At 50.1% G+C, this 25,930-nt stretch overlaps 1 protein-coding gene across 4 annotated transcripts in view; it reads left to right on the top strand.

Annotated features, from left to right (window-relative positions):
* SYNDIG1 (synapse differentiation inducing 1) overlaps positions 1–25,930 on the top strand; it is an 87,632-nt gene that overhangs the window by 11,069 nt on the left and 50,633 nt on the right. For all 4 annotated transcript variants that reach the window (XM_085003350.1, XM_021077680.2, XM_085003351.1 and 1 more), the window contains exon 2: positions 23,366–23,925. In XM_085003350.1, coding sequence (XP_084859476.1) covers positions 23,446–23,925 — 480 coding nt within the window. In that variant the 5' untranslated portion in view covers positions 23,366–23,445. The remainder of the gene's footprint in view (positions 1–23,365; positions 23,926–25,930) is intronic.

Below are 25,930 nucleotides of genomic sequence, written 5' to 3' on the forward strand. Positions count from 1 at the left end.
ATGTGTGCCTGTGTGCACACGCATAAACCCACACGTGCTACCATCTCCTTCCTTCCTATTATCTTGCCCTGTGGGAGGTGCCGTAGTTTGTTTGCAAACATGGGCCACAGGTTCCTCTCATCTCCCCACAACCGCCCTTTGCATGGTGACACCCACCCCTCCTGTCAAGAGGACGAATCCATTTCTCTGCCCTTGGATGTGGCCTGGCCACCTGCCTGCCTTTGACCAACACAGTGAAGGCAAGGGATGTGCTAGTTCTGAGAAGCCCAGGATCCTTCTGGACCTTGCCCAGCAGCTGGTGAAGGAGCACAGGCGAGCACGTGGTGGCTGTCCACCAGCTGCCCATGAGGCTGTCCTGGGCTCTTCAGCCCCAGTGGAGCCCCAGTGACTGTGGCCTCATAAGTAATCCAGGAGAGACCAGCCAAGAACCCAGTAGCCCAGCTAAGCCCACCTGCTGACCCAGAGGATTGTGAGCACACAAAATAGTTGCTGTTTTAAGCTGTTAACTTTTGGGATGTCTGTTACGCAGCAAGTGATAACTGATACACGTGGCTAGAAAAAGCAGACTGGAGATATCCCTGAGTAAAAATATATGTTTGTACTAAATTCAGTACTGCAGCCCTTGAGCAAATGCCCGATGGACATTCAGCAGGCCATTGGCTCCCCTGCAGAGAGAAAGTGTAGGAGGTGACTTGTCCAGGCCCTTCAAGGGGACTGGACCGCATGGGAGCTGCTGTGTTCTCAGGGAAGCAGAACCTGGCATCCAGGCAGACAGCTCCTTCCCACTTACTCAAAGTGCCTTGGGGATTGACCTTCCTGTGTTCAGGTCAGCTCCGCATGTTCCTTTGTGACCTCATTGTGGCTCCACTGCCTGGGTTTTTTTGGGACAGGTGGATCAGACCGAGGAGCACTAGAGGAGCTGGTGATAATCTTCCAGGCTCCAGACCAGCCTTGGGGCTCCAGGACCAGCTGGGGAGGGACAGGCCAGGCATGTTCTGTGCTGGGACACATGGACGTGAGTGCAGGGAGCCTGCCCGGTGTGTGCACTGGCTCTGCTTATAGGGATAGATGCCACGCAGTGGGCCTTTGCTGAGAGCCTTGTATTCTGGGCTCGGGTCCTTATGGATGGACGGGCTGAGTGGGACCAGCTGAGTGTTATGCAGAACAGGCGTTAAATACAGAGGAAGACTCACCACCAGGATTCCCAAGTAGAAGCACTGCTCCTGGATGGGCTGGGGATGCGCAGACCCCGCCGGCTCTGGGATGCTGATCCCATGTAACAGGTGCAAAGCCTTTCTGTGTTAGTCACCGTCTCTCCTGCAGCGACTCAGCCCAAGTGGTCCTGGCAAGTCTGAGCTGCCTGTGGAGGCCAGGTCTCCTGTCCATGCCCTGACCTAGAACTGGATGTCCACCCTCTTAGAAGATGGTACTGTGGGCAGACAAGGTCATGTTGCTGCCCTGTTCCATCACATGTACACATGCACGTGCGAGCAGACATACACGCGCACAGGCACACACACACATATCAACATACACAGGTATGTCCACTCGCAGAGACAAGTCACCGATCAGAGTTGACTGCACTCTGAACAGTCAGCTCTGCTGCCATGAATGTCACTTCCAGATGCAGTTGCTCCTGGGGGCCAGGGGGTCATTGAGCAGAGAGCAGCCCTGGGGACACAGACACCCTCTCCCAGACTGTGTGAAGGAGATCTATCAGGTGTTTTTCTCCTCTCCAGGCAGCCAGTCTCTGATGTGTCTGAGCCCCTGGCTTGTCCAGCGGGATCTGAACTTGGCCCCTGGGTTTAGTCCAAGGCCCCTGTGCCCACAAATATGAGCAGAGGGTGGGAGTGCAGCCCAGAGCCTAGGAGCTCATGTCAGGCGAGGTCAGGATGAATCTGGAGCCCAGGCTTCGTGTAAGTGGATTCTTTTCCTTCTGCCCCTTTCATGGCCAGCACCCTGGGCCTCTCGCAGGCACATCCGCAGCCCGTGCAGATCATGCATCCCCCGGGCATCCTCCGCTTTCTTTCTTTCTTTCTTGGCCACCTTGTAGCACATGGAGTTCCAAGGCCAGGGATCAGATCCAAGTCACAGCTGCAACCTACACCATAGCTGTGACAACACCAGATCCTCCTCTGCTTTATTTCTGTTCCACTAGTCACCACTTGTCCCGTGGCTGCACGGAGAGGGACTCCCTGGCCATCTGGCCACCTACATGCCCCCAAGCAGCCCCGCTCTGCGGCACCTGCCCCTCTCCCACCATCAACCATCCAGAGACACCTCCATCCTGTGGGGACCTCCCTCCGCCCCCAGATCCTCTCAGCAAAGGGAAACCACACATCTTGCCAAGTGGGAGAAATTCCAGGTATTGATGCAGGCGAGGCTGGGCGTGGCTTCGAGTGGGATGGAGCCAGGGCGGAGATGGTCCTGCCAGGCTTACCACTGATACTGGGAGAAAAAACCTGCAGGTTTCCAGGAGGTGAAGTGCTTGGTCACATGACCAAGAAGCACCAAGTTGTCTTCACAAAAGTTAGGGAAATGCTCAATACTTTGCAGAAGTCATTCACTTTCCCATTGCTGTGAAGTCAGTTTTGTTGGAAGAATTAATTACACCGGCAAACCTGACCACACTTGATCATCTTAGCTCCGAGAGTCACACATTCATAATTATCTGTAAATCTCGTTCAAGGTTAAATGCACTCACTTCCTATTTCGGGTTCCTCTGGGGCATGAAGCCCACATGGGCATGTGCTACTGTGGAGGTTGGTTCCTGGCTTAAGTGGTTCTTTTGACTGGATTTTCCCCAAAATCAAATGTCACCTAGAAACAGTAATCTCTTATGTTAAAATAAGTTCCTATTTGGGGTTAGTAGATGCAAACTATTATACATAGGATGAATAAACAATAAGATCCTACTGTATAGCACAGCAAACCATATCTGATCTCCTAGATAGACCATGATGGAAAATAATATTAGCAAAAAAAGTCAAAAAAGTAATAAATGCCAACTTTGTTTTTTTTTAAATAAAATAAGCAGAAATGAATCCAACTAGGAATCATGAGGTTGCGGGTTTGGTCCCTAGTCTTGCTCAGTGGGTTAAGCATCCAGCGTTGCCATGAGCTGTGGTTTAAGGTCTCAGATGCGGCTTGGATCTGCTGTTGCTATGCCTCTGGTGTAGGCTGGCAGTACATCTCCGATGGGACCCCTAGCCCGGGAACCTCCATATGCCGCAGGTGCAGCCCTAAAAAGACAAAAGACAAAAATAAATAAAATAGAATAAAATAAAATAGAATAGAATAGAATAGAATAAAATAAAATAAAATAAAATAAAATAAAATAAAATAAAATAAAATAAAATAAAAAGTTCTGGAGGTTTTCAGGCAGCCTTCACTAGCGTCCCCACTCACGGCTGCTGTTCTGACTTCCTCTGGTGCCTCTGCTGACCAGGACCAGGGCTGGCACTCCTTTCTGGTCCCCGCTGAGTCTGAGGTCCTGAATGAGGTGGAGCCAGGGCTGCATGGCTAAGGTGCCATGTCCACTCACTACCGGACCAGGTAGGAGCAGGCTGAGCAGGTGATGCGGCCCTTCTCACCCCTACAGTGGCTGGTCTGAAGTGAATCCTTAACAAGCAGGTTCAGGCAAATGCTCAGGTGTGAAGTGAACGTGGACTTGAATCCAGTGTCTGGAAAAGCGTGGGCTGCAGCCTCCCAGAAAGACCGTTTCTCCATCCAGGGAAGGCTGAGCGTTTTGATGGGCCAGGCAGGCAGTTTAGACAGTGGAGGAAGTAGGCTTTTGAGATAGGCGGCCAGGCCGCTGGAACAATCTGCGTGGCCACCCCGGATGTCTTCGGGAGGGAGACGACTTCCGGGCTGAGATCCGGAGGAAGGAAGGGTCCGTGGTGCTGAGACTGGGCAGAGGGTGCAGGCACAGCGGCGGAGGCTGGAGGGACGCCCACAGCAGGCGGTGCCCGGCAGGACGCGGGCCTGGGCCGGGCTCTGTGCTTTCCGCCCCTGTCTGGAGTCAAGCGCTGTGTACACCCATCATTTACAGGACGTCACGTCCAGGGCAGCGTCCAAGCCCAGGCCCTTCAAGGTGTCCTGCTTCAGACCCTGCATCCTCCTCTGGCTTCCTGAGGCCAGTTGAGCACAGCTTTGAAAATGCTGATGGGATCAGCATGACTCCCCAGGAAGCACACAGGACACAGGATGTGGGGTTCCACCCCAAGGGAAGATCCATTCCCACAAAGCAGAACAAATCTCAATAGCGATCTGTGCTACTGACCACAGGGACCTGGACTCTGGACCCTGGGGGGCGTTTTCTAATTAGCGAGGGAAATTGAAAGAGGAAGCAGATGGCTTACCAACTCTACCATAAACACTAAAAAAATGAAAAGAATGAGGCTTCCTCAAGCTAGAAAGCATCTGGAATAATTTGACGCTTTTAGAAAAAGAAATATATTTATTTGTCTACTGATCTAGGTACATAATACATTTGCATATTTCATGTATTTAAGTAGATTATGCATTTTATTTTATACTTTATCTTGTAGTATATATGCTTTGCTTTCCATATACTTTTATAGATAGTTTATTAAAACTCTTGAAAAGTATTATTTTTTTGGTTACACCTGCAACATGCAGAAGGTCAGGGCCAGGGATCAAACCCTTGCCACAGCAGTGACAATGCCAGATCTTTAACCCACTGAGCCACCAGGGAACTCTGAAAATTGTTCTTTAACTGTGCCATGGGGTGAGTGTTTGTGTCCCCCTAAATTCCTGTGGCGAAGCTCCAACCTGGAAAATGACAGTATTTGGTGGCGGGGGGACTTTGGGAGAGTGAGTGTTTGAGGGTGGCTTTGGGAGGGTTAGGGTTAGATGAGGTTGAGGGTGGGGCCAGGAGGGTGCCTTCCTCTCTCCTCTGCCAGCACCGGGGTAGAGGGGCCATTGCAAACAAGGGTGAGACCCTCACCAGAAACCCACCACACTTTACCTCCATCTCAGAGTCCAGCCTCCGAACTGCAAGGGGATAAATGCCTTTTGTTCCAGCTGCCCTGTCTGTGGTGCTTTGAGCAGCTCAGTGCACTTTGCATCACCCTGGGCACCAGCCCTCGGTGACAGCTAAAAAGTCATTGACACCATTGAACACCAGCTGGTGAAGATCCCCTCCCATTGGCCAGATTCCATTTGCCAGCCTTCAGTTTGTTTCAGACCCTGAGCCAGGCTGTGCTCAGCCAGGCCGGGTCTGTTTCTGACGGGAAGCTGCACAGAACAGAGGTTGGGCTTTGCACCGACTGGCTGTCGGACCATCAGACTCTACCCCTGTGCCTCAGTCCCCTCTCCTGAAAAGGACAGTAACAACGATCGCTTTACAGGATGGTTGGGACGGATCACCTCATCTCTGTGCTGTCACCCATCGCTCTGGCTGCACCCATGGAGGTAAACAAGACATCCACTCATGGGCTCCTCCAGGAGTCCAGGGTGCAGGTGCCTCTGCGCCCTGACCTCTGTGAGCCCAGCTCCTTCAGCGAACACCTGCAACCCCTTACTTGCTGCTCTTGTCCGGCAGCAGAGGCCCCCTCAGCCCACAGCAGGGCCACCTCCGAGGGCCAGCGGGGGATGGGGTTAGTATCCGAGGCCCCTCGGGTAAGACAACTCTGCCTGCAGGTTCCACACGGGACAGGGCTCAGCCCCTGCAGCAGGTGATACAAGTGAGGTGACGGGAGAAGATTAGGGATAAAAGAACCAGGAGAGGGGTCAGGGCCCCCAGTCCAGTCTTGGTGTCCAGAGCTGGCTGTGAGCTCACAGCGGCAGCGCAGAGGGAGTCACCGGCAGCACGGTGACTCACGCTGGCCAGATGCTAAAAATAGCTCAGGAGAGGCATCTATTTCTGCTCCTGAGATGAGAAGTTCTCCTGGAAGCAACACTTCATGGCGAGGCCCAGCGCCTCCCAAACACCCTGGAGAAGAGGCTTCGGGCACTGTCTCTGCAAGTGGGGGTGGTGAGGTGTGAAGGCTTCCTCTTGGTCCTGCACCTCCCCCGCCCCCCCACCTGCCTCACATGACCTCTCACCCGAATCTGGGTGGCATTCAGAGGGCCAGATGTCACACCTTGGGGTTTGTTTTCTGGTGGCTCTGCAGTATCATTACCAAAATTTGAGTCCAGTGGTCCTGGGTGACTCCACCTGTATTGCTGTGTCACCACTGGCCTCTCTGGCTGGCAGCACTCGGCACCTTCTGGCACCTTCCTAAGGAGACCGGATCTGGACCTCAGAGTGAGGCAGACTGGGCCTCCTAGGAGGGGGCGAGGCAGGCCAACCCTGCACACTCACAGGAGCTTGTCAGGCATCTGTGGATGGTGACTTGTCAGTAGAGCTTCTGGGTTTCTCACCCTCCTCCTCCTCCAAATAGCCTTGGGACAACGTGGCTGAAAGAAGTGGCTCCAGAATCTATCCAGGACGGCAGCAGCTAGAGAGACTGTGGGAAGATGGAAAGTTAGAATTAAGGGGATGATGTTTAACTGTCAGATAACTTAAAGCCCGAAGGAAGAACAAGGTAGATGAGATGGAAAAGCCTGAAAGTAAATGTTAAAACAAAACATAGAACCAACAAAATAAAAGGAAAGCCTAGAAATTAAAGATTGTAATTTAAAATTAAAAAAAAAATGAGCAAGCAGAAGTTAAAACAAGACTAGGAATTGGAAGCTGAAGAGATAGAGTTGCTTGAAATGATAAAAAATGAGAAGTCAGGAGTTCCCATTGTGGCTCAGTGGTTAACGAATCCAACTAGGAACCATGAGGTTGCAGGTTCGATCCCTGGCCTCGTTCAGTGGGTTGAGGATCCGGCGTTGCTGTGAGCTATGGTGTAGGTCGCAGACGCGGCTCAGATCCTGAGTTGCTGTGGCTCTGGCATAGGCTGGCGGCTACAGCTCCAATGGGACCCCTAGCCTGGGAACCTCCATATGCCGCAGTTGCAGCCCTAAAAAGACAAAAAAAAAAAAATGAGAAGTCATTGTTCCAACTCCAGCCCCCTCTCCACAGGCACACTCTAGAATGCTTGTGAGAATGGAAGGCGAAGGAAATAAGCGGAGGTAGAGGTCAGGCACCTGAAGATTAACTGAAGAGTGTGCTACCAGGCCAGTAAGAAATAAAACCACAACTGCCTGGATGTCAAGTCCTACAACAGATGCATTCATGGTGATTTAAGGGAGTGACGTGGCATAAAAAGACCATAAATAAAATGTATGAAGGATTCCACAGGCTTGAGGTGTAAATCTCTCTCTGGAGTGAGTATCAGTTTGCTGTATGATGTCCCCGCGTCGCTGTAAATTTGCAGAAACCCCTGGCACAGACACCAGTCACTCGGAATTTGTGACCAGATGGGCTACATGTTTCATTCAGCCTCAGAGGGGTTCACAGACTCCTTGCACACACACACACACCATTTCGTTTGGTTGTCATTTTAAAATTTGGACTTCTGGTTTCTCCTGAACTGTTTATTCTCCTTCAAACTTATTTAAAAGATATACTTTTCATTCCTATCACTAGCTACGACTCTTAGAATTTTAATACGCTTTCCGGAATGGACAGATCAGAATGAAGGCTGTGACTCTCTTTCTCCTTAATGATGTAAGGGTCTTGGAAGCCTCCCATCTTCATTACTGTTGAGGGTTCTGTCCCTTCCTTTTGACACCAGAGCCCATCACTATCGCAGCCATGCATGCTCTCTTTTGATACTGATGCTCACGAACCACTGACCACATTCCTCCCCCCCTTGCATCTTCATCTCAGTTCTGCCTTCTGCGAGCAGTTTCTGTTGGTCTGGAGGACATGCTGCAGTAGCCCTCTCAGTGAAGCTCTGTTGGTGGTTTATTCTCGGTCTTTGGCCAAGTGCAGTTTTTTCTCATTTGTAAAGAATAGGATGAGTATCGAACTCCAGGTTCCGAGGGTTTTCTCATTTTCTCCGGAGTCTCTTTGATTTGCTTATGGTTCCTCTGACTGTGGTTGCGAAATCAACTCTTGGTTTGCCTTTTTCCTCCGAAAAGGAGTACATGTTTGTGTGGTTTTCCTCTCAGATCTGTACATGTGGAATCACCTGCCTTGTGTGCCTCTGAATCTGTGAATGAATTTACATCTTAGTTCTGATAAAGCCTCCGATCTCTTTAGACTTTGTTGCTTCTCCCTTCTCAGCATCCTCTCCTCCTGGAATCCCCGGTCTCTTCCTCCAGCTTTTCTATCAGTTGATTAAGGGACATTCCTATTGCTTCCCCTGCCTCCTCACGGGTCTCCCGTATTTCCCACCAAACGCGGATTCCAGGCAGGGTCACACTCGCCCCTGAGATACGCCAGGTTTGCTCATTAACGCACCCATTATGATTTAAATTCATTACATATTTTTGCTTTAGGAAATCCCAGTTTGCCTGGAGTCTTTCCCTGTGTGGATTAAGCGCCTCCTCGTGCACCTTGAACTTTTAGAAAGAGACTGACTTCACCACCTCCCTCGGACGCCACCTTCCCCGAAGCCTGGGAGGCTGATCTCTGCTGGGGGCGGTGGTGGGGAGGGGGGGTGCACGGTGGGTTGCTTCTCAGTAGTTTTTAGGTTTTTACATTGTGATCCTTCTCACCGGCCCTCTAATGGAAATTCTGGCTGAGGCTTCCTGAGCGGGGAGGTGTGTGTGGCAGGTGTATGCCTGACTTGAGGTTTGAATGTGACTGTCTCAGCTTGGGGTTTCCTGACGGAGCAGATAATAGCATTTCAAACCTCGGTTGTGCAGGATGTGGCCTTTCCAGCAGAGGCCATTCCCCAGTCTCAGACCCAGAGGACCTCCCTGAGCTGATGGCCAGGGGCTGATGGGCAGCACTGTCACTGGAGGCGTCCTTTGAGATTCCCAGCTTGGTGTAACTGCTGCCGCCCGAGCCTTGTTTACCGAGACGGGCCTCTCCCGGGGAGGCAGTGCCTCTGCTTGGGTTTCAGGCTCCATATTTCACTTCTCTCTGTGACACTTGTCCCTGAATGTTTCCCTTGCCTTCTTATGCACCTAGTCTGCCTACAGAGGCATCAGAGGCTGTGTTGCACCTGCATGCAGAGCCTGCCTCTGTGGTTAAAGCAGGTTTCTCCCCAGAGACGTGATGACCGGGTGATGCCAGGACTGAACAGGCTAGAAACGTGGGTGGGGCAGGTGCTCTGGGTTCAGCCTCTGATTCTCCTCTTGGAATGCGATCCTCGTCTCTGCGCTGGTCTTTGGGATCCAGTCGCACACAGTGTTCTTTCTGCAGCTTTGAGGCCCACTCTGGGGAGCCCACCGGCTCAGACCTACAGGAGCACAGCCTGGAGTCCAATGTGATCAATCAGCCACCCTCGGCCGCTGCCTCAGGTCCAGGGGCTGCGCAGATCCGTGGGCACGCCCTCAGGAGGGGGCCGTTATGAGGACTGGGCTTGGCTGGATGGTCCTCAGGAGCATTTTGGGAGGGGGCTGAGACGATGGGAAACTGGGGAGAGCTTAGCAGGTCGTCTGTCTCCCAGGCAGGGCTGGGACCCCTGTGGGTAAGAGACCATCGCTCAGAAGCTAAACCTGGGGGCAGTGTGGTAGCCACGCTGGGTTTCCTGTGCAGAAGTAAGAATTTTTTTTAACAGGAATTCTCCACGTCCTGGTGGAAACACAGTCTCACCAGCTCAGTGTCCTTTGCTCACTTCTTGGGACTTAACTAACCTTTCCGCAAAGTGTTTTTGTAAAAAGAGAAGCCTTGGTTCCAAGAGACAGCTCCGCTTTTCCGCAGCTCTGGCCCTGCTGCACCCCAGCCTCTGGGTGGGTCTGCCTCCAAAGGGCCACGGGGCCGTCCTGAATGTGACCCCACGTGCCCTGCCCCGGAGTCCCTGAGCTCTGGCCTCACTGTGAGGATGCAGAACATTGAGGGTTCGCCTGAGAAGCCAGTTCCGGCGGTGGTGGCGGTGGTGTGGAAAGGAAAGTCCCAGGTGACCTGCCAGGAGGATGTCCCCGCCCTGTCCTCCGTGGTCGCTGGGCCAGATCCACCCAAAGGGAGCCCAGGCTGGCCCCGCAGGCTCCATACCCCAGCTGCATTCCTCCACCTTACAGGGGCCAAGGGGGCCACAGGGGGGGTCAGCCCAGGATGCCACATGGGGGCGCTGGATGGGCGCGTGACTTGTCCTCTGAGGTGGATGCTGAGGGATTATGTTCCCCAGGCCAAGCCAGGCCTCTGCTTCCCCCTGAAGTTCCAGGAAGCAGCCCCAGCATTTACTGAACTCATTGATTAGAAGCTGAGCTGCGGATGCCAGCCTGAGATGGTGCATCCGTTTCCTAATCTTTGTAATAACTCAAGTGCGTTTCTGTGTTGAAGAAGCACCTCGTTGTGGGGAAAATGTGAGCAGATATCGCTTTAGTAATTTTCGCAAATTGGAGGTTTTGTTAAAAAACACCATTGCCTGGGAAAAAGCAGATCGCTCTCCCACTTTGCATTTGTGGGCACCTGAGACCTCGTGCTGCTGCCCGGGCATCTTTAGTAGCTGATTCATGATGTGAATGAGGAGCTGGCCGTGTTCTCACTTCTGGGTCCATTTCTGTGAACTTGGGAAGGTAAGAAGCATGTTATTCTTGCCGTTTTCTTTTCCCCCTTTCCATGAAACGGATCCTAGCAACAGCCAATCCGCATCCCACTTCTGTGCTGTCTTTTCTGTGGTTACAGAGGGGTGGCTTTGATCCTCTGGTAATTGTATTCGTCGTGAGACCCTGGCCTGCTGGAGACCCTTGTGTTCTGTCGATTTCTCTCTCCCTCTGTCTTTTTCCCCTGCACACGCTTGCTTGCACACACACACACACACACACACACACACACACACCCCTACCACTGCACAAAATACAGGCTGTAACTACTGCAGGTGAAGCCCGTGCTGCGGGTTTCAGGGTACATGTTGCAGTCTGAGGGTCTCCGTAATATTGTATTTCTCCAGTCCTCACATGCAGTCTTTTCACATTTGAACGTGCCTGAAATTCTGAAATGGGGTGCATCTCATAATCCATGGCTATTGAGACATTGAAATATGACAAAGTTTTTTTCCTGAGCAGATCTTTATTATGTGGACGAATCTAAATGAATATTGACTGCACAAGATGATAGTAAAGTATTATAGGGTTTAAATACAATCATAATTAATGTGACTATGTGTTTTTTAAATAATATGTTTTATATATCATCTATATATGATTTTTTTTTGTCTTCTTGCCTTTATAGGGCTGCACCTGTGGCATATGGAGGTTCCCAGGCTAGGAGTCCAATCGGAGCTGCAGCTGCTGGCCTACGCCACAGCCACAGCATGGCAGGATCCCCAACCCACTGAGTGAGGCCAGGGATCGAACCCATATCCTCATAGATAGTAGTCAGATTTGTTTCCACTGCTCCACATCGGGAACTGCTGAAAGAACTAATTTATATGCAACTTAAATATCTTCAAATGTACCTTATCTTATTTTATCTTAATGACTTGGACACCAAAGTTGTTGCTTCTTTTTTTTAATTTTTTATTTATTTATTTTATTTTTATTTTTTGTCTTTTTAGGGCTGCGCCCGCAGCATATAGAAATTCCCAGGCTAGGGATCCTGTCGGAGCTGTAGATGCCCGCCTACACCACAGCCACAGCAATGTGGGATCTGAGCCACATCTGTGACCTACACCACAGCTCACGGCAACGCTGGATCCATAACCTACTGAGCGAGGCCAGGGATCAAACCTGCGTACTCATGGATAGTAGTCAGATTCGTTTCTGCTGAGCCACGACGGGAACTCCGTTGCTTCCTTTTTTGAAGAAAGTCAATTTTTTTTTCACATGGTAAATGCACAAACACATGACATAAAATTTACAATTTTCACCATTTTTAAATGTGCAGTTCAGTAATATTAAGCATATTGACATGATTGTGCAAACATCCCCCACATCCATCTCCAGAAGTTTTCATCATCCTACATTGACACCGATATCTAGTAAACAACAATTTCCCATCTCCCTCCCCAAGTCCCTGGTAACTACCACCTACTTTCTGTCTCTGTGAATTTGATTACATGGTACCTCAGAGAAATGGATCAGACGGGACTTGCGTTTGTGCATCTGGCTTATTTCACACAGCATCATGTTTTCAAGGTTCATCCATGTTGCAGCCTGTGTCAGAATTTCCTTCCTTTTTAAGGCTGAGTAATATTCCATTGTGTGAACAGATCACATTTTGCTTGTCTGCTGATGGACACGTGGGCTCCCTCCATCTTGCGGCTACTGTGAGTAGTGCTGTTATGAACATGATGCACACATTTCTCCTTGAGACCCCGGCTTTCAGTTCTTTTGGATAAATACCAAGAAGTGGAAGTGCTGGATCATGGGGTAGCTCCATGTTTAATTGTTGACAAACCACCAAGCTGTTTTCCGTGGTGGCTCCACCATCTTACACTCTCGCCAGCAATGCACAAGGCTTCTGATTTCTCCATAGGTGATTTTCAAAATATTTTGTGGGATAATTTTGGCCGGGATAGCAGAGACATGGTAAAATATTAAGCAGCAGATGAAATAGCAGTGAAAACTCCAGACCTCTTCCCCAGGTCCTGACACACCCGCTGTATCCCCAACCTGCTCCCCAGAGGCAGCCCCACCCTGTGCCCCCTCCTGGCAGCCTCCAGGACACCTTGACTGCTGGGCATTGGTCCCTGCTTGCTCTATGGGCTTTAGATTCTGTCCGATGGAGTCTTCTGTGAAAGAGGAGAATTGAACTTACTTGAGCCTAGACCTCTCGGTCACTGACACCACGCCCACCTCCTTCCCCTCCCCCAGCCTCTCAGGTTGTGCAATTTTGAGTTCTTCCATCGGTCTGTCACTATTGTGTCTGTAAATTGGTATCATTAAACCCATCTCCTGTCTTCATCCTTCGTACCACATCCTTCCCCAGGGGTGGGCTGCGTCCTCAACTCTCCATTAGAATGAGTAGGTCTCGGAGTTCCTGACGTGGCACAGCAGAAACAATCCGACTGGGAACCATGAAGTTGCGTGTTTGATCCCTGGCCTTGCTCAGTGGGTTAAAGATCCAGCGTTGCCATGAGCTGTGGCGGAGGTCACAGATGTGGCTTGGATCTGGCGTTGCTATGGTTCTGCTGTAGGCCAGCAGCTGTAGTTCTGATTCGACCCCTAGCCTGGAAACCTCTATATGCCACGAGTGCAGCCCTAAAAAGCAAAAAAAAAAAAAAAAAAAAAAAAGAATGAGTGGGTCTCGCTTAGTGGCTGAGAGCCAGCACCCAAAACAGGGTCACCTGCCTCCAGGTGACAGGCAAGGCACAGGTGACCTAGCCTTGGGGACCTTAGTTTCCGCATCAATGGAATGAGAGTCAGGGTAACACCCCCTTCGAGGGGTTACTTGGAAAATCAAACCAGAAAATCCTTCAGAGGATTTTAGGGCAGTGCCGCGTGTTTAGAGAGGCCCTGAGCTGCTTGGCCAAATGATGAGGATAATGATGGCCACGCTGTCAGGACTGGTAACCTTATAAATCTGTTTTTTAACTGTGTTGATTCCAAATGTTAAATCAGGAAATAGTCATCCCTGTGATCCCGTAAGCATTCCTGACTGTAAAGCCACGTGGCAGTGATGCCTACAGTTTCCCCTACACGAGTTTCCAGAGTCAGCTCCTGGGCACCAGGAGTGTTCCCAGTGCCCAGGGTCAGTGGGTTCTCTTGTTACCTTTCACAGCCGCCCCAGGTACCAGCAATTTATTTTCTTTGTATTCAAACCATGGAACCCTTGCAGTCTTTCTGGTTGAGTTTGTTAGGTGTCCTTCTTGGGACACCGAGGGAGAGGAGCTGTGCCTCCCCCCACCCCCGCCCCGCATCCCCAGCACCTCCCTGTTCCAAGGCTGTCCTCTCCTGTTCTTGAACGTGGCCTTTGTGGAGCCCACAGATGTCCAGGATAAATTGGACCGATTGCTGCAGGACAGCTGCTAGACAGGGTTTCTTTTTATTCATTTCTGGATATTCACTCTTCCTTTTATTCCTGATTACCCACTTCCTTGCTTTCCCGTATCATTTCTTCTGGAGTAAATGTGCGAGCTACTTGTTTAGAGAGAGGGTGTGTGAGATGAATTGTCTGGGTACTGGAAATATTTAACATTTTGTTTCCTTTTTGGTTTTGCTCCCCCTCGAATGATTGCTTCCTTGGGTGCATAGCTCAGCGTGGTCCCCCCGATGTGAAAGTAGGACCCCCAGTCTCTCCCGCTGGTGCCTTTCTGCTGGACACCCTGCTGTCAGCCTGGGCGCCCGTCCCCTCAGCTGCCGCCCTCCTCCCCTCCGGCTCCAGGCTGCCGGGGTTCCTTCTGCAGCTCAGCTGTGGCTTTGCAACATTCTTTATTTTGTTAAGTACGTGTTACTACTTTCTCTTAAGAACCTTTCTTATTCTTTTAGTCATATTTTAAAGAGGTGTTCAAGAGAGCAGAGGAAACCAGTGAGCTGAGTCCCTCGTCCGGGGTCCCCTCTTTAGGGCCAGAGGCTTGTTTTTCAAAGAACGGACTTTGGCTTGGCTGGTTCCCTGTGTGGTGCTCTGCCTTCAGTTTCAATGTTTCTGCTCTTAGCTTTATTGCCACCTGTCACATGTGTTTTTTCTCTTTATTGTCCTTACTTTGGCTAATGTGTTGATTTGCATGTCGACGCTTATGTTTTGGCTCCTATTGTCCTTAATATGTGCACTTTATCTACTTCCCTCTGAGTATCTTTTCACCTGCACTCCTAGGTTTTCATACGTAATTTGTTTTCATATGTAGTTTTCTCCATATGATTCAGTTCTAAATCATTTTATATTTGGTTATGATTCTTCTATAGTCCAATGGTCATTAAGAAAGTATTTCTTTTTTCTTCACTTCCAGATGACAGTGGTTTTTGCTAAATATATTGACTTTTATATCAGCTGCGTTGTGGTTCCAGAACGCGGGCTATAAGATACTAATTATTTGAAATTGTTGGTCCTTGATCCATTTCTGGAAGGGAGAGAAAGAAGGAGAGAGAAGGAGAAATAGAGAAAAAGGAAATACGCGAGTGCCTGGAAGAATCTTTTCTCTAACTGTTGGATGCAGAGCTTTATATATGCTCATTGATTAAATTGCTAGTGTTTTTGTTTTGTTTTGTTTTTTAATATTCCATGTCTTTCTTATTGTGGTCTATTTATTTCTTGACATAATTTAGAGAGTGTGTTTTTGTTTTGTTTTGTTTTTGCATTTGGGGGCCACACCTGCGGCATATGGAGGTTCCCAGGCTAGTGGTCAAATCGGAGCTACAGCTGCCAGCCTATGCCACAGCCACAGCAACTCAAGATCCGAGCCGCGTCTGCGACCTACGCCACAGCTCACGGCAACACCGGATCCCCAACCCACTGAGCAAGGCCAGGGATCGAACCCGAGTCCTCATGGATACTAGTTGGATTCGTTTCTGCTATGCCACAACGGGAACTCCTATAGTGTTTTGAAGTCTCTTTTTTGGTGGTGAAGATATGACCTAATCCCTGAACTTCTATCAGTTTTGCTCTATTGCCTGCGACATGAGTTGAATGCACGGGAACTGAGCATCCGGGCTCGTGGATTGAACCTCTCACTGTGTGGTATCCATGTTACTATGTATCGACATTTATTACTTCGTGGTGTTGACTTTGTTTTAGATTCACTAAACTGCGCCAGGTTTATTTTCTGCTCAAGATTTTTCTTGTATACATATTTCCCATCCTTTTGCTTTCAGTATTTCCTTGTCCTTATGCTTTAGGTGTGTCTCTAATAAAAAACATATGTCTGGATAGTGCTTTCAATCCAGAGTAAAAATTTATTTTAACTGGCAATTCTAATTAATGGCTGTTGCGAATACTGGTGTATTTTCCTTTGTTACTTCAACTTTTATTTTTATTTTTGTCCTGCTCTATTTTGTTCAGTCTTACGCACATTTTTCTCTCTCCTACTGTGAACTGTGTATACTATTCTTATTCATCTGGTAATTAGCTTTCAAATTTACCCAGGCATATTTAACCTAAGTCTAAAACCGAAGAATTTAACACATTTCTGGAACATTGAAAGGATCTTAGTATCACCCACCTCCTGATTTACATACTATTGTTTTCCAGTGTTTAAATTTTTTAAACAAACCTTACAATTTAGAGGTGAGGGTTGTGTATTCTCTTATTTGTTTGAATCTACGAACATGGGTTAGTTTTCCTCATCATCAGTCCTGCCCACCAAAGTTGTTTCTCTTCTTTCTGAAGCACATCCTTTAGAATTCCTTTCAGCTTAAGTCTCCATTTCTTAATCTGTAAATGTCTTATTTGGCTTCGTCCTTGAAAGATAGTGGTATTATATCGGAATTTCCCATCTTGGTGCAGTGGAAAGGAATCCAGCTAGGAACGATGAGGTTGTAGGTTCGATTCCTGGCCTCGATCACCTGGTCGAGGATCCAGTGTTGCCATGAGCTGTGGTGTAGGTCGCAGACACGGCTGAGATCTGGCGTTGCTGTGGCTGTGGCATAGGCTGGCAGCTGTAGCTCCAACTGGACCCCTAGCCTGGGAACCTCCATATGCCGATAACAGTATTTTTTACAGTTAAAATGGCTGCTTTCTCTCAACATGTCGAAGGCAACATCTCCTGGCTTCCTTCTGTGTTTGTTGCTGAATAAATTATCTACCCTTTTCCTCTGACTGGTTTTTGGTTTTGTTTTTTTTTCTTTGTCTTTTTGAAATTTCTTGGGCCACTCCCGCAGCATATGGAGGTTCCCAGGCTAGGGGTCTAATCAGAGCTGTAGCCGCCCGCCTACGCCAGAGCCACAGCAACGCTGGATCCGAGCCGCATCTGCGACCCACACCACAGCTCACGGAAACACTGGATCATTAACCCACTGAGCAAGGCCAGGGATGGAACCCGCAACCTCATGGTTCCTAGTCGGATTCGTTAACCACTGCACCACAATAGGAACTCCCCTCCGACTGGTTTTGAAGTCTCCTTGAAGTCGGGAGTTCCCTTCGTGGCTCAGCGGTTAACGAACCCAACTAGGATCCATGACGATGCAGGCTCAATCCCTGGCCTTGCTCAGTGAGTTAAGGATCCGGTGTTGCCGTGAGCTGTGGTTGTAGGCACAGTGGCTGTAGCTCTGATTCAACCCCTAGCCTGGGAACTTCCGTGTGCCGCAGGTGTGGCCCTGAAAAAGCAAATAAATTAAATAAATAAATAAATAAATAAATAAAGTCTCCTTGAAATTCGTTTTCATCAGTTTGACTAAGCATGTCTATGTGGCATTTCCTGAGTTTATCAGTGATTTTGTGTTTGTTTCTCTTCATTCCTGAAAAACCTCACAGATAATGCCCCTTTGAGAATTCCTTGTCTTCTCGCCACTGTCCATTCTTCTTTTCTGGGGCTCCTACTCAGGGTGGGTCGAACCTTCTTTCTTATTCTATGTTCCACACTCTTAACCAACCAGTTATATTTTCTCTCTCTTGTTCTTTTAGTAATGCATTCTGGGTATTTTTCTCAAATCTATCTTCCAGTTTATTTTTTTCTTCAGTTGTGTCTATTTTGCTATTTTAATTCTTCCGCTATGTTTTTACTCCAGCTCAATATTTTCACTTGCTAAAATTCAAACCATTTTGATTTTTTCTATTTAACTGATAATCTCGTGTTACTTACTCATCTTTAAATATTTGTATTTTTGTAAATATTTTACAAAGTATTTCTATGATTTTGTAACTCTGTATCTTGACCAATATTTCCATAAATATTTTTCTTAACGATTGTCCTATATTCCAATATCTGAAGTCCTTGATTGTTCATGCCTTTTTTTTTTTTCCCCTGCTCATTCTTCCTCACGGGGGATGTGCAGTCTTTGTTGGGGGTGGGGGGGCTTTAACTGTTAGCTCATTGCTTGATCTCTATTATGTGCTCCAGTTTGGAGGGCTTTCCACCCTAGAGCTCTGACTCTGTTTCTGCCTGTGGCCAGAGGTCATCACTTACTTGTCACAAGGTCAGAACCTGCACAACAGTGGTTCTCGAAGTGTGGTCCATGGATCAGCTTCTGTGTCACCTGGAATTTCTTAGAAACACAGGCATTCAGATCCCACTCCACGTGGAATGAGAAACTCTACTGGGGGTGTGGGAATCTATGCCTTGATGAGCTCTCACAGTGATCCTAACGCAGCTTACACTGAGACCACGTCCATCAAGAGTCTTCGCTGAGAATAGGGGTCCAGGGTCAACTCCTCATCTTGTGTCTCTATCAGGGCTGGTCACCCACTGTCATTGTTACTGTTATCACCCTACACGCCTCCCCTTCCTGTGGTTCTTTATGGAAAGCAATGATCTTTGGTGATTTTCCTTCACAACCAGTGGTGTCTCCAAGTGTGTTCTAATCCTGATCTAATCCCTCAGAGCCTCTTGTCCATTTTAATGCCAGAAGGGGCAGTCTATCCATGGAGGTTTTCATGTCACAATTTTTTTTTTTACTTTGGAAGTTTTAAGTCTTTCATTTTTAACACAGTAATCACATGTATTCCATACCCTGCATCTGATGCCAGTACCTGCAGCCAATGTGATCCTGATCGTGGAGCATTTGCTTGTCCTTGTTGACTCTGGGTTATTTCCTTGAGTGCTTAATCCCAGACTCAGGTTCCTCATAGCATGATCTGTGGACATTTTCTGAGACCCATCTTTAGCATATTCTTCCAGAAGGAGTTTGCATTAGCTTCTGCCAAGAATCAGGGCAGGGATCCCCAGCCCCAAACACTCCAAACTGAGTGGAAGACTCAGGGCCTGAGGCTTGTGGCTGCAGGTTCTCAGATGAGGTCACCCCAGCCCCTGCCCAAGGCAGCAGGTCCCCCACAAAATCTAGGGGACAAGAATACTTACCTGCAAAGCTTCTGTCTCTCTCACTCACCGGTGGTGAGTCTCTGTCCTCGTTCACAGCCTTCTCACTGAATTCTTTGAGCATATAAGTGACCTCCCTATCTCTCAACTATAGAGTTGGGGGTGGGGTGAGGTGGGGTGTCATTACTGTTGATGGTGATGGTGGTGGTGATATTAGCGGTGGTGGTGATGTTAGTGGTGGTTGTGGTGGAGGTGATGGTGGTGGTGGTGGTGATGGTGGTGGTGGAGGTGGTTAAGGTGATGGTAGTAGTGGTGGTGGTGGAAGTGGTGAAGGTGATAGTTGGTGGTGGAGGTGGTGGAGGTGAAGGTGATGGTGGTGGTGGAGGTGATGATGGTGGTGGTAGAGGTGAAGGTGATGGTGGTGGTGGTGGTGGTGATGATGTTGGTGGTGGTGGAGGTGGTTAAGGTGATGGTGGTGGTGATGATGGTGGTGATGGTGTTGGTGGTGTTGGTGGTGGAAGTGGAGGTGGTGGTGGTGGTGGTAGTGGAGTGAAGGTGATGAAATGGTGGAGGTGATGAAGATAAACATGGAGGGGCTAATGGAGAAGAAGGCTCTTCCCGAAACATCTTCCTTAAGTCTGAGATGGAGACTCACAAAGTTAAAGGAAGTTGGCACAACCTTCACAGACAGCGGTGGTGCTAATGTGGAGGTTTTTTCACTTCCAACATCACAGCAATCCCTCTGCATTTCTCTGATGTTAACGAATCAGTCTTGATTGCTGCACTCTTCCCAGAGGTGCTGTGACAAAGCCTGGCTCCCGACAGGAGCCTGGAGATCAGCTGTGGGAGCTGGAAGTCCCAGGCCACCAGAAGCGATGAGTTGGGTGACGCAGCATTTTGCAATTATAATGAGCCATTTATACGTTAAATAACAATAACTGATCTGCTTCTGAATGCTTCATTAACTATCTCCACTGCCAAATCCCAGGCTTTTCTGTGTGTTTGTGCTAAAGGCAAATTTTAATTGTTTTAATGAGGATTCGCAAGCAGCATTTTTCTCTCAACACTTGGGCGTTGGTGGAGAGGCATGTATTATTTGCTTAGCAGGAGGGAAGTTTTGCTGTTGACACAAAAGGCTCCTGACAGTGTCGGCGTTTAGGGAAGACCCCACACCTGGCACCCTCCTAATGCTTTGCTAATTGAGCTGCAGGAGGAGAATCGTACTAGGAGCAGTCCAGGCCTGTCACCCATCCCAAGTGTCCTGCTAAACTGATCTGCTAATTAGTTTAATTTTCTCATCAACTGCCAAGCTAGTTTGCTCTATTCTCTTTTGACTCGGAGCTGCTGCTCTCAAGGTGGTTCTGTGTGTTAAATGTGACTGTCACTGCACAAAAATCTGTGGCTCATAAGGATCTTAATCAGCCACAGAGGCACAGACATCAGCGGCTACTTTGTGAAGCCCCCCCGCCCCCCATCACTAAACAAGGCCCCAGCCCGGCAGGGTAGATTTTCAGGTCTCCCCATGGAAGGTGCGGGGAGGAGAGAGTAGGAGGTGGGTTGGGAGAGACACAGATTTCTTTAAAATCTAGACCTGTTCGCAGGCTCAGAGAAAAGGACAACTAATCGGAGGAGGTATAATTCTTCATTCGTCTTTACTTCATTGTTCTTGCCTTTGTTGATTGGGAAATAAATACATTTACAACTCGGATTCCCAAAACATTCTTTTAATTTTCTCCTAGCTATTTCCTCAGAGCAGAGCATCTCTTAAACATTAGAAACAAGTTGGAGGGAAGTACAAGCTGGAGTATCTCACCCCAGCTTCTGCACAGACAGAGGGCTGCACCCGGCATATGGGGGTTCCCAGGCTTGGGGTCGAATCGGAGCTCCAGCTGTCGGCCTACGCCACAGCCATAGCCATGCAGAATCCGAGCCACCTCTTCGACCTACACCACAGCTCATGGCAATGCCAGATCCTTAACCCACTGAGCAAGGCCAGGGATGGAACCTGCAACCTCATGGTTCCTAGTCCGACTCGTTTCCGCTGCACCACAACGGGAACTCCCACTAGGATTCTTTCAAAGGACGTGTGTGGTGGGGCCAGAGGCAAATAGAGCATCACCTCGCTCAGAACCCATTTCCGATGAGCAAGGCGGAGGCTATGGCTGCAGCCTGGGTGCCTTGTTCTGGGTGAAACTCAGAAGTACCAAAGTGCCCACTGCATTGAGGTCGGACTTTTTGTCCAGGCTCAGCCCACAGTGCCCCTTTGTCAGGGGGTCACGTGGCCCATGGGCATCTCTGGTCTGGCTGGTGTTGGGAAACCCCGCCTCTGCTCACCACATGTCTATGGCATCTGTCACTGTGTGTCCGGGGCCTTCCTCGAAGTGTCTTTCCCACGCTCCAGAGGTGCAGACTAGGCATTTGTTTTGCTTTGTTCTGTTTTGAAGACATTTTCATTCTGACTATGTATTTGTCAGAAAAATAATGCATCATTTTACCATCTATTCCACAAGAGAGATGCAGCCGGAGTCAGTCCAGTATTACACAGAATCTCAATGAAAACAACCTCCCCCCGAACACAAAATTCAGGGCAGCCCCCCAGGAGGCCGACTCAGGCACGGAAGGAATGCAGCACCAACACGTTCACACGTGATGCACCCTGACCACATGACACTCCGTGAGAGGAGCACACCACAGATGCCACATGGATGATTCCGTTTACATGAAATGTCCAGCATGATCAAGTCCATAGAGATAGTACGTAGACTGGTGGGTGCTGGGGTGTGGGGGGAGATGGGGTGCGTGGCTGCTTACTGCGTCTGAAGTAAGGACAATATTCTGGAATTAGGGGTGAGGGTTGCACAACTCTGTAAATATACTGCAACCCATGCAATTGTACAGTTTAAAAGTCAGGTGAATTTGGAGTTCCCGTCGTGGCGCAGTGGTTAACAAATCCGACTAGGAACCAGGAGGTTGCAGGTTCGATCCCTGCCCTTGCTCAGTGGGTTAATGATCCTGCGTTGCCGTGAGCTGTGGTGTAGGTTGCAGACTCGGCTCGGATCCCGTGTTGCTGTGGCTCTGGCGTAGGCCGGCGGCTACAGCTCCAATTCGACCCCTAGCCTGGGAACCTCCATATGCCACGGGAGTGGCCCGAGAAATAGCAAAAAGACAAAAAAAAAAAAAAAAAAGTCAGGTGAATTTTATGCTGGTGACTTATATCTCAATAACGCTGTGATTTTTAAAAGAACAGCCTTCCCACCAGAAATGTGGGGGACACTTTTCCCCACAGGACACGGAACTTCCAGCTGGAATGGCTTCTTCCTAAGTAAGGTGTTTATAAATAAGAAAAGTGCCTCAGATTCCGTCACAAGGTCTAAGGTTAGAGAGTTTTCAGGTTACCCGCGTCTCCAGGGTAACGACCAAGCAATTTCTCCTGATTGAGAAAGAAGGAGGATTCCGCCTTCGTGGGTGAGGTTCTGGTCACTTCTTTGAGGATCAGGCTGTAGCCCACGTTCACAAACCTCTGTAATTACTCATCAGGGGCTCGTGGGCGTGATGCAGGACCCAGGACTCCGGGAAGAACTGCAGCCTGGAGCCTGTCTTTGACCTAGAGGAGCTCCAAGCCAGTTTGAGTCGATATAAAATCTTTGATGGCGTTCCTGTCGTGGCGCAGTGGTTAACGAATCCGACTAGGAACCAGGAGGTTGCGGGTTCGATCCCTGCCCTTGCTCAGTGGGTTAACGATCCGGCATTGCCATGAGCTGTGGTGTAGGTCGCAGACTCGGCTTGGATCCCACGTTGCTGTGGCTCTGGCATAGGCCAGGGGCTACAGCTCCAATTCGACCCCTAGCCTGGGAACCTCCATATGCCACGGGAGCGGCCCAAGAAATGGCAAAAAGAAAAAATAAATAAATTAAATAATAAAATAAAATAAAATAAAATCTTTGACTCCCATCTTCCTCCCTCTGAATCTTCTGTGTTCCTCCACTGGCTTTGTTCTAAAGCATTTCATCAACATCTGATGACCAATCTGATTTTGTTATTCTTCTGAATGACACGGTTTGTTTGTTTTTTTCCCCAGGTTATCCACCTTTGGATAACCAAAGTTGCTCAGATGAAAAGCCACTGACCTGAGAAAGTTGTTCCCCATCAGGGATGAACAGCCACCTGCCCCCTGTGGTCCAGGCTAATGCGGGTGGGTTTGCCCTCAGGTTTCGGGGGTTGGCTGAAATCATGGGTTTCTCTAGAGCGGCAGTAGTTCCAGTTCCTGCTGCATCTCCTTCATCTGAAAGCACAGGATTTAGAGAGATGTGAGAAGTTCATTTCTGGCTCACTCCGACTGCTGCCGTGGGTGGGGGAGCCTTTCTGAAATTGGCAGAATAGGTAGGACTGGATCAGCTGCTCTGCCCACTGGCGACCAGGATGGGACATGCTGAAACAACCAGGGTCTGGCTGATGCAGTTTTGCAGGTGTGATTTTCTTGTCTCATCTCTGGTTTGTTCCTCCTCCAGGAGAAATGGGCCCTGTGAGGCAAGCGTGACCCTCCAGTCCAGCCCACCAGCCTGCCGCCTGGTCAGGGAGGGACAGCACCATGGCCGGAGTCGTGGAGCAGAAGAGCGGGCTGGTACACAGCAAGCTCAGCGAGGCCAGCAAGAGGAACGGCCTGATCAACACCAGGAGCTTCATGGCTGAGAGCAGGGATGGCCTGGTGTCCGTGTACCCAGCGCCCCAGTACCAGAGCTGCCGGGTGGTGGGCAGCATGGCGCCAGCTGCCCTGGACAGCAGCAGGAATGAGACGGTCCAGCAGCTGCTGGACCCCAACGCCCTCCAGCAGTCGGTGGAGTCCCACTATCGACCCAACATCATCCTCTACTCGGAGGGTGTGCTGCGCTCCTGGGGGGATGGCATGGCTGCTGACTGCTGTGAGACCACCTTCATTGAGGAGCGGTCACCCACCAAGGAGAGCCTGGAGTACCCCGACGGCAAGTTCATCGACCTTTCAGCTGAAGACATCAAAATCCACACACTTTCCTATGACGTGGAGGAGGAGGAGGAGTTCCAAGAGTTGGAGGTCAGAGCGTGTGTTTGTCATGGGTCTTTGACAGTGGGGTGCAGGGCTCCCGGGGGCATAAAGCCAAATGAAGGTCAGGGTGCAAAGCCAGGACGAGAATATGCAGAGAGCCTGAAGCCCTCCAGGCACCTTTCATTCAGAATTTGTGGAAGAAGCAAGGCTGAGAAAGAAGAAGGGGTTTCAGCAGGGATTCTGGTCAAAGGACCCAAGGTCCCTGCCATCAGGAAGGGGCTAAGATGGATCAAGAATTGACAGTGCTGGCAGGTCCAGGGGATTCCGCTAATATCCCAGATACAGGGGAGAGTGGTCACTGGCGAAAGTGAGTAGGGCAAGGGGGCAGGTGGTCCTAAGGCCACATGAGGCTGGAAGTGCACATGTGGGGACAGTTTGGGGTGCTTCTGCTGCCCAGTGTGGTTTCCTCAACTTGACATTGCAGGGTGTCTACTGAGGATCATTGGAGTAGCTACGACCTGCTGAAGAAATAAATAGTAGAAATTCACAGCATGAGGGGCCGACACATTGAATCAGAGCAGCGTCCCGCCCTCAGTGGGCTAGAGAACAGGCACGGGCGTCGGGTCACAGGCTCAGAAACAAGCTTATTAGCTGAGGTGTGATGCACAGCCGCGCACGTGGCCGGGTGGGAGGGCCAGAGTGATGCTGCAGGGGTCTGAGCCCAGAGGCCAGCGCCCAAGCTGGGAAGGTCATTTCACAGCCGCAGGGGGTGGGGGTTCCTCCAGGGCATGGGTGTAGGGAGAGAAGGGCTGTTCCCTGTCAGTGGGAGGGAAAGACCCTCAGGAGGAAGTCCGTGGTCAGAGGGTAAGGACATGTCTTTGTGGCTTCGATGGGTGAGAACGCTTCTCAGGTAGAGGGAAGCGGCTGGGGCGGAGAAGGAGGCGGTGGGGCGGGGGCAGGGGTAACGTCCAGGCAGGTGTGCAGGTCTGGCCGTCTACGAGGCCCACGCACTGCTTGTCTGAGAAGGTTAACCAGCTGCAGTGCTCTGGGTAGAGGCAGAAGGAAGGAGGGCCTTGTGGGGGAGGGTCACTGGAGCTGGGGGGAGGGGCTCTCAGGCCGGTGACTGGAGGGGAGTGGCCATTCTAGAAAAGCCTCCCAAGCAGAAGAGGAGGCTCCTTGTGCAGGTTTGTCCTGCCCAGAGTCCATGACCTTCCCCATCATGAGTGGCCATCCTTCAGCAGGTGAAGCTCATGGCAGAACAAGCTCTGAGCATCCTGCCTGCCAGATGGAGGAGGCAGGAGGGAGTAAGAGGGAGGAGGTCTAGAGGGGGCTCAGCGCCCCCATGCAGAACTCCAGGCTGGGTAGAAGGCTGGGGAAGTCCCTGGGCCTCGATGGGCCCAAGAGACCAGAAGCGTCAGGACCAGAGGTAAATGAGAACCAGCAGCAGCCGGAGCGATGGTGTTGGTCCACATAGATATTCGCAAATGGGAGACAGAACGTGCTTTTGTAGCACACCCTGTGAATGCGGCGCCCCAAAGCCACGGATAAGGGTGGGGAGGAACTGTCCGAGGCCGTCGAGGAGACCCCCACACCCCTTGACCTTGTCAAAGGGCAGAGCAGGGTTGCGCTTGGGCTGTGCGGACTTTGGGGAAGGTGGGCAAGTGCTTCAGCTTCTGTTCAGGAGCCTTGGTTAGGTGTCCACTTTTTCTAAGGCCTGGGGTTTCGCCTGAAGCAAAAGCGTAAATACCGTATGGTGTGTAGGAAGCAGATGCACAGAGACGCAATTTCGGCATAAAGCAGGAGTTGCGGGGACCAAATCCCTGCAGCTCCAAGAGCCTCCGAAGGAATGGCTGGGCTCCACCGGGGGTCAGGGGTCGCTGCCGGGGAGGCCCCGGGCTGCACCTGGACGAGGGGGGACTGTCTGGCAAGAGACAGGTGGGGGTGGCGGGGAGTCCAAGGGACGTCATGAGCAGATAATACACAGCGGCATCCAGCAGAGATGTGCAGGGTGATGACAGGCCCCTCCATCAAGGACCCCACAGCCACCTCAGGG

The sequence above is a fragment of the Sus scrofa genome, chromosome 17, assembly GCF_054392235.1.
Source record: "Sus scrofa isolate SSC_HxYL_T2T_F1_AM1 chromosome 17, Sscrofa_HxYL_maternal_Yorkshire_Landrace_v2.0, whole genome shotgun sequence".
Taxonomy (NCBI): domain Eukaryota; kingdom Metazoa; phylum Chordata; class Mammalia; order Artiodactyla; family Suidae; genus Sus; species Sus scrofa.